This window comes from Etheostoma spectabile, unplaced genomic scaffold, assembly GCF_008692095.1.
Source record: "Etheostoma spectabile isolate EspeVRDwgs_2016 unplaced genomic scaffold, UIUC_Espe_1.0 scaffold452, whole genome shotgun sequence".
Taxonomy (NCBI): Eukaryota; Metazoa; Chordata; class Actinopteri; order Perciformes; family Percidae; genus Etheostoma; species Etheostoma spectabile.
In genome coordinates this window covers 18,581-27,866 of record NW_022605610.1, presented here as the reverse complement: position 1 = coordinate 27,866, position 9,286 = coordinate 18,581, and the positions used below count along the sequence as shown (strand labels likewise).

General features: G+C 45.3%; 1 protein-coding gene across 1 annotated transcript in view; it reads right to left on the bottom strand.

Annotated features, from left to right (window-relative positions):
• LOC116686697 (tetratricopeptide repeat protein 28) overlaps window positions 1–9,248 on the bottom strand; it is a 331,008-nt gene extending 321,760 nt beyond the window's left edge. Inside the window, exon 1 of the mRNA XM_032511726.1 lies at window positions 9,018–9,248. Within this exon, the coding sequence (XP_032367617.1) occupies window positions 9,018–9,047 (30 nt within the window). The 5' untranslated portion in view covers window positions 9,048–9,248. The remainder of the gene's footprint in view (window positions 1–9,017) is intronic.
• Between the last annotated feature and the right edge of the window lie 38 nt (window positions 9,249–9,286).

Here is a 9,286-nt window from a genome sequence, read left to right as displayed (position 1 = left end):
CTAGAACCATATGGGACTGGTACATGGTAACACCAAGGATATCATGAACACTCATAGTTCGGCTGGAATAACAGGCCTTCTCGTGAACGTGAAGAAAGCTTCTATGGTCAGTTTATGCTGAAGCTTTTGAGTGTTTCTTTAGGTTTTTGTTATCCTGCTTTAACCTAGGACGGCAGCGGGGCCCGGAGGCAGAAGAAGAGCAGGAGCGGCCCGTTGGGAGGAATCCTCCTCCGTGTTCGCTCCATTTTGAACCTGTAAGCTCACTTTAAACTAGAGGGCGTGGAAAAGTTGAATAGGTTGATCTTTTCCCTTTGCTGTGGCGTTAAAAAACAGGTTCCACTGAGATTTGAACCAGAGCGCTGGATTCAGAGCCAGAGTTGCTAACCATATACACCACGGAACCCTTTCAAAGTGTTGCTAGGTTTGCTGGGCAAGGCTAGAGAGCTATGATGAAATAGTGATATTACTTGTTAAACTTCTGATTTTAACAATAGCAGTGGGCAGCATTTTGCCCAGTTGTTTGATTTTCAGCCAAAACCAGCTTTTGAAGCCATACAAAACATAAAATTACATTATTCCAACCCAGGTTTCTTCTTAATCCGTTGATCTCACAATAATTCAAAAAAAATCAGAAAATCTTCAGGGCTGAGACTCCAGTGATAGAAGCCACATTGGGTGTCAAGGACCAGATGTGTTAACAAGATTTCAGTGAGTTTGTATTGGCAAGTGATGGTGGCCTTAGTGGATGAGCATAGCTGCTGCCAAAGCAAGTGACCTGGAGTTCGCATTCCCAGCCATCGCAGTTCTTTTAGTTTTCATTGTGTGGTACTGCTTATTTGTGCGAGTAGCCAGAAAGGTACTCGCCCAACCCAATTGATAAAAATATTAGATCTCTGTGGATGGCTACAATAGAGCATATCAATCAATCAAGCTGCTCCACGAGGATCCACAGGACACAGCCGCACCTTTGTCCTGTTAACTACTACTAACCAATTGAAAGTTTAGAACCAGTTGTGCAAAAACAGATGAGAAAAGCTATTCAGATTGTTAGTGACCCAGTGGTTAAGGTGATGGACTTGAGATCCATGGGTTCCGCGAGCAGGGTTGAAACCCTGCTGATAACAAAAAGCATTCTTTAAAGTGGTAGTAGCAAACCATGACACATCCACAGTGTGCCGTCTTATGAAACAATATTTGGCGTGATCTCAAGTTCTGGAAGCCAACCTTTGTCATCCAATGTGCTTCCAGATTTGCAGTGAAAGTTGTGTTGTCACAGCAGAAATGCCAACAGGTGTGTCCAGTTTTTGACCATGATTTAGATCAAGCACAACAAGCAACTTTAACAGTACATGGTTTTACAGTTTCTATTGGCTTACGGATTTATGTGATTGTACGTTGCGGTTTTTGGGTTCTTTGTATTTATGCTCCAGTTTTATGAGTGTTGTCGGCAGTAGAGTCATTGTGAGAATTCACTTCAGCAGTGAAGCAGCAAACAGATGACTTGTTAAATATCAACAGACTGGAGGAAATAGCCGTAATGATGATACAAAAGTAGGGGAGACCAGGGACATTGTAACAGGGGGACGGTTGTGTAACACCTTGAATCCTCCAATCAGAAAACACTCTAGAGTGGATGACATACACTGTGCTCCGAGGGCTCAGCTCGTTTCCCTCCATTCTCCAACAAGGGCTGCCTACTGCTACATTGAACACTGTCCTGAAGGGTTATTCAACAAAAGATTGTTTTTTTGAGGTAAAAAAGTGAAATTGTCTTTGTGATTTACTTTTTTGGTTGCCGTAAAGCAGCAAATGTCTATGATTCAAAACAAGTATTATTAGAACACGTTTTGTAAGCTTAAAATAGAAATGCTAACCAAGTGTTCAAACTAGTTTATTTAAGCTAGCTGCATGAGGATGAAAACATGCTGGTGATACTGGGGGACAGTTGTAACGCACCCCGCCCCTTTGGTTAAAACTGTCCCAGTATCACCAGCCTTTTAGAAATGTCTTTGTTGGGGGAGATCTGGGGTTCCAATTCCCACTGTGGTACAGTTTTTTGTCAACCAACTGTGTGCCAGAGCATACAAAGGCATTCAGCGTATGGTAAATGTAATTATTTTATATATTCTATAAAAAGATAGTCCAGTGGAAACGGAAACATGTATTGCTACAGCTGCAAAAATCCGAAGGAGGAAGGACAGACAGGGGAGTCCCATTTTCCGTGCGTGAAAGGGGTTTGATGAAATCAGGACGGGACAGTCAGTCAGGGGAGTGGTTCCCCCACCAAATCATATTGGCATTTGCCATGGCCCCTGACAACCGATTCCACCAAAGAAAGAAGCCAGGGAGCACAGAAACTTCCCAAAGTTGGATTATTGGACTCCGCAAAAAAGGTTTTCTCACGTGGCGCCAGCGAGCTCCTCTTTAATTGGGCCTACTGATGCAGGCAGCGATTTATATATGGGACTTGAGTCCAAAGGAGGGTAGGCTAGTATGTATAAGGTAGCGTAGGCTGATGCTAAGCATTTGTCTGGATTTAACTAATTTACAACTAATTAACAATTAATATTATTGAGGTCCGGGAGTTTGGCTTATGAATTTGGCCAAACGGACCTACAGTTGTAGGTACCCCCAGGAAACCTGGGGCAGAGATAAGGGATGGCTGGAAGCCCGACTGGATTCAACAGCGTTCTTGAAGAGGCAAACCACTTCTCCATAAGAAGCCTCAGGCTACAAGGTCCTCTCAGGGAATTACAAGTTCAATGAGCCAAATGTCAATAACGTTTTTGACAACTTGTTTTCTGTGCCTGGAAAAAACACAGATTGTGCACAGGGACATCTGGAACATGGATGAACAGGGTGTGTGGAAATGATCGTTATATTAAGGCCCTCAGACACACCTTCAAGAGGCTCACAGCCTCACACAATACAAGGCATACAGAAGAAAAAGCACTAAATTAAAACACCAAGTTTTCTAGACAGGAATCACCACAGTACAGAATCCGCAAAAAAAAAAAATTGTGGCAGAAAGGGAGCTAGCACGGTAGTGCCGTGACCTCGCAGAACGGGGGAGCACTAGTTAAGGTCTTGCCTGTGCAAGCTGAATGCATGGGGAATTCCATCCCACCAAGTTCTCTTCCACCAGAAGAAAATCCATCACCTCCTTACAGATACTTGCGGCCCTCCTGGATGTATCGCGGACAGCAAATGGATCTGGGTGGATGCAAGGGGAAGGACTTTTTGGATCTCAAGCACTTCCAGACTCACACCAAGTCCACATGGAGTCAAAATGTGCTGCTAATTTGGTACACCACAATTCGCCACTTTCGGGTGGAGGGGATTAGTTTGCAGGGAGCATGGCATTGTCTCCTCCATCACCCCCACACTGTTACACATAAGCTGCAGACCCTGGCTCGACCTAGTGTATAGTGGCCACTGAAAAGGATGGTTACAACTGACTGTGACAGCCGGCGATGAAAGCGCATCCAGGAGCCACAATGACCATTGTTGTTACGATCTGCCAGGCATTGTGAGAGTGCTCTTCCCGTGCGCCTTCACCGGCCAAAATATTCAGGCAGGGTTTGTGTTGCCACTGAATTGGCCTTTTTCATAATAGGAATATTTTCAGCTGACAGGACTGTGCACCATTACTTAGTCACAGGACCTGTCCACACTGGCCCAGCAGCTGGACACCAGAGGCGTCCATTTCCTCTACAACCTCCACCCACCCGAGGGGTAACGGGATGGTATCTCTGCCACTTAAGCCCATCATCCCGTCACAGGGTGGTGTTCCGAGCATGAGCCATCCCTCTGCCATGCGAACAACGGTTTTCACCTCGTGTCCATCCGTCCACACCCAAAAGCTGCCAAGAAAGCGACGACAAAGCGCAGGAAGAAGGGGGAAACGCTGCCTTAAGATATCCTGTAAAAAAACAACTGGAGGCGGAAGAACCCCCCCCCTACGAAAGCCCAAGTCTGCCAGGCTAAAAGAAAAATGAATTTCTTGGCAACAACAAAAAATCCAAAGAAGAATGCGAAGATTTTCCGGATTGTACTGCATGATGAAAAGGATTTTGCACTACATGGTGCTTGAAGGCTTCTCCAGGTCAAGGGAGGTTGGCTCCAGTGCTGGGCCGGTAAAGGCTAGCCCGGCCCACACAGGGAATGACAGATGGAAGGGAGCTTCTACCACTTGCCACAACTGTGACTACGACTAGGCCTACAGAGCCCCCCCCCAAAAACACCAGATCTCTTGATTGTTGAGAATGTTTGAGTTCATGTTTAAAAGTTTTTGTAGGGTTCATACCATCATTCTGTTTGCTTATAATCGACATGACTCTTTATTTTTGTTCATGTATATGAAAAAAAAAGGTAATTCATTCTTAAAATATGAAATAAAAAGTCACAAACATGAGATACATGAGTTTTCCATGTGAGGATATGATTGATTCATTATTTTATATTTTTGAATGTGTTACAACTGTCCCTGACTGTGTACAATGTCCATTGTACACGGGACGTTGTTGTAACAAGGGGAGGACTGTATTCAAAATCTATTTGCCAAACGTACATATTGTAAAACCAATTAAATAAATGCGTCAGCAGTGACAGATTGAGGTGTGATAATATAACAAATTGGGATTCCAGTGTAATGTTTTGAGGTATTGCTCAAAATTGCAAAAAAGTGTTACACCTGCCTGGTCGTCCCTTATGAATTAGCAAGAGGATGGTTCGATCCATGACCTCGCGGTTACTGAGGCCCAGCCACGCTTCAGCTGCGCCACTCTGACCTCTGCAGCATCTAACCAGGCCTTGGAAAATCTGGCATTAACATTTTGATGCGAAGGTGGAAACCAAGGTCCAACAGGCTTATCAGTGCCCTAAAGTAAAATTTTGTATACCTGCCCCACTATCTGTATGTGAGCCTTCCGGATTACTCACCATGATATCACATGTAACACTTGTGATTGGACTGCGTGGTTTTAAAAAGGGCCATTGTGAGTACAGTATAAACCATCAGTAAGGAGTTACAAGTTGCCTATTATAATTTCGAGTTGGACCCCAGTGAGGCTTACAGCCGAGCGTTGGGACTGGGTCGACTAGGGTTTTCCAAGTGCACTACCGAGCAGGAAAAGCTGCTTATCACTATGGTTTCTCTTCATAATGCAAAGTCTTTCGCCCTCCTTTACTAAAGACTTCCTTGCGCGGGGAAACACCAACGTGCGTTGAAACTATTTTTGGTGGCCGCACTTTGCTGTTTGGCGCAGGCATGGCGACAGGATCCCCCTAACGGGACCCGGGACCCGACCCCAAAAAATACTTGGGTCGCTATAAAATGCACCCCCTTGGCCCCTCCACGGGGGATGGGACAGATGTTGGCGAACACACAAGTGAGCCAGAAAGGTTAGGGGAAAGTTGGGCAGGGACTGGACTACTGGACCCGACCCCTTAGAGGACTACACTAGAAGCAACGGTTTTGAATCTTCGTTTTCTATCCCACCCCCCCCCCCCCCCCCCCCCCCCCTCCCCCAGAAAGAGATTGTGGACCTGGAATGAGGCCACTTTTATTTCTGGGGATGTTCCAAAGGGAACAAGTGCAAAAGAGTAATGAAGAAGCCAAAGGAGAAAGCGGTAGGGAAGGCTCTTTAGGGAGTTGGTCGGACCATGTTATGTTTTTAGGGAGCAGATTTAAGCTACAACACCGACACAGCCATGGCCCATCCAGAAATCCTACGGAATGCAGCTATGGCCAAGGGTTCTGGGATGGATGTTATTACCTCAGAGAGTGGAAGACCTACCATATGATATTAAAGTACCTGGTAGGCATGAGCGAGACAAGCTATCTGTATCTCTACGATATCGTTTCTGTGCTCGGATGGGCGGGGCCAACCCCGGACTGAGTGGACGCAATTTAATTCCGGAAAATGGGTCAGGGTGTCTTGAAATCGGGCGGGTTTCGGGGCTTAATCCGGCTTGGTCTTTTAACATGCCATTGCTATGGGTTCATCAGAGGCGGGGGGTCTGGGGGGGGCTGTGTTCTTTCGGATCAAATAGATTGAATAAAATTTAGAAAATAAAAATAAAAATCTATGACATGGCAGATGACGCGATGTATGAAAATAGGAGAGCCATTCCTGATCATTGGTCCTTCTGTGTTTTTTTCTGTTGCTTCCAGTGAGCAGGACATGAAAAATGGCCAGCTGCTCTACTACCTTTTTAATTGTCTAATTCTGGGTTAATTTAACAGTAAAACTTTGATTTTAAATTTCAGAATTACGAAAGTACATCAAGATGATGCCTTCAGGGCTGTCCGGGAGCTGAAACCCGGGACCTCTCGCCACCCAAAGCGGGAATCATTACCCTCGACAAACGAAATCATGTAAAAACATAAAAAATGGAACTTTTCTATCAAGTTCTATGTGATCAGTCAGTGACCGTCGAAAGGCACAAATTTGTTAAGTATTTTGTTTGGCACGATGTAGTGTTTATGGCTCCACTCTCCAGATGACTTTATGAATATAGGGTTTTCTTCAGCTTAAGGTTGTTGTTAACTTCGGTTGTAGTACGTCCATACTTAGTAACCAGTAGATTTCTGGTTGATACGGGGTTTTCAGACTGTGCTGGTTTTTTTAAGCCAACTCCCGTTGCATCTCTGCATCGGAGATTTTTGTTTTTTAGACATCAGCTGCCCCCCCAGCCCCCCACCCCCTCTCCTCTCTCTCTTTCTCTCTCTCTATCTCTTACTCCACACATCCAACACACCACCACACCACACACACACATCACACACACACACCAACACCACACCAGCCATGGTGGCGAATTAAAAAAAAAATAAAATAAGAACCAAAAACAATGCCCCAGTTTATTACTAGGATTACAAAAATATGTACACACAACACGAGCGCAACTGGGGACTAGGAGCAAGCTTAACACAATAGGCATGTAATGGACTGGCCCTGAGAGGCGGTCAGCACGGGTTTATGTATTGCATGTGGGTGATGAGTGATGAGGACCAGCTGACAGTGGATAGACGGAACTAGATGGAAAGGCACGCCTCTAGATCCCGGGCGCCCTCACGGCAAGACAGACAAGGACACACGACAAGAAAAGTGGAAGACACGGACACAGGTTGGCGGGGAATGACAGCAGACCACAACACTTAGCCCTCGTGACCAGGGGGAAAAAAAATGGTGCGAAAAATCCACCAGATGACCTTCTCATCCAAGCAGGGAGATAGCTACAGATGGTTTGGGCGGCTAGCATCTCAGATGGGTGCAGGTTGCCTATGTAATTAAATTACCAAGCAACATTGTTATGATACAAACCTGCTTGGAAAACAGCCACAATGCTTTTAAAGAACTTCGTTGCATGGACACACAAGAGATTGGGCAATTTTTCTTGAAGCATTCAGGCAGCCTAATGTAAGACAACTCATCTCGCTAGAATGGGCAACTTTACCCAGAACAGGGACTTGAACCCTGGACCCTCAGATTAAAAGTCTGATGCTCTATTCACTTGTCTGATGCTCTACCAATGACGCTGCCCAGGCTTCTAAACTGGCCACCTGTGGAAGTAGAAGGAAAAAACAATCTCTGAACTCCAAATGACCCCTCAGTAAGTGGTCACCCGTGTCCCCAAACCTTTGTTATAGAAGTTATATATCATACTTTAAAGATAATTGCAAAGTGTTGACCACTTTTCAGACCCAGAGCAGGTCCGTCTTGTTCCTACTGAAGGAAATAACTCTACAGCCCCACATCTTTTTTTTTTTCATTGTTATCGTGCCGGGCAAGAAGTATTATGCTTTGCGGTGTCTGCTCCATCTTACATCAGAATAACTTATAGATCCCCGAAGGGAAACTCTGCCTTTTTTCCTTCGAGACGGATTTGAACCAGCGATATAAGGCACGGATTCAGCTCCTTGCCTCTATAGTCCTACGCTCTACCACACTGAGCTATCGAAGGGAGCTAATAACAGTCATGCCCTCGGAGGGAAACACACAACCATTCACATAAATCGTATCAATTGACAAGGATCCCACCCAGAAGAGAGATTCTAGCCATTTTCAGCCAGGGGGTGGTCTGTTGTCGCAGTCGCCGTCCACGGCCAATGAAAATGGCAAGGGTCTGCTTCTATTATTTGTAATATTAATCATTTAAATCACCCGATCAGTCATGTTATCTTGATTGCAAACCGTCCATATACTACAGAGGCGGTACAGTAAAGGGACCCAAACATGATGGTTTTCAAAAAAAAGTACAACAAAATGAGCAGGACTCAAAGTGGATCCAAAAAGGGACCGAACACACACACCAAAACAATGCCCACCAAAAATAGTTCAAAACTACAAAAAATGCGGTTAAGATTCAACAATCCGCACAAGGAAAAAGGCCGCAACAGAGAGGAGGATTTTCAAATTTTGTCTTTAATAAACGGGCAGAGGAACTCTGGGTGTCGAGAGAAGATCAGAGAGAAGACAATACGAGGGATAAATCCCACCTAACAAGGAGGCACAGATACTAGTCAGTTATGTAATTGTGTGGATGATGGTATACTCATGGACACACACACACACCACCACCACACACACCTACCATAATCAACCACACACCACACACCCACACAACACACACCCACACACACACACACACACACACACACACACACACACACACACACACACACACACACACAGGAAGTTACTGGCCGTGCAAGCTTCTGTTCATGCAAAAACCAACTAAGTGAAGTTGAGTTTCTTGCATATTTGTAGGCTGTGTGCTCTTTAATTGACTTTTAAAATCATCTGCACAGAGACAGCAGCGCAGTGCGCATGACTGGGAAATGGATAGGGTTTTACGAGTTTTTCTCGGGAATGGTCAGTTTGTATTTCCTGTCCAGGACGCGAGGTAAAAGGTTTTTTCAGAGGGGCAATAAAACAACAACAACAACAACTACAAAAATGGCAGCTCGCATACCAGTGCAGAAAGCAGCGGCGGTCATGTAGTCTCTTTACCTTTTCTTCATGGGGCGCTCGCTTCTCCATCCTGTGTGTCTCGCGCTCATCCCTCCACACTCCTTCTCTCCTGGCTTTTAGTCGACTTTACGCAACCGAAAGGGGTCCAAAAGTTAGCACGAGAGTTGGCACGAGAGTCCTCCTGGAGCACGAGTGTCGACAAAGTGCGAGGAAAGCCGCAGAGCCTGAGCCGTGTGGCGTTCAGGAGAAACTTCTCTTAGGGAGAGTACGCCATGTTGTCAAATATTTTCCTTTTTTTTCCTCCTGCC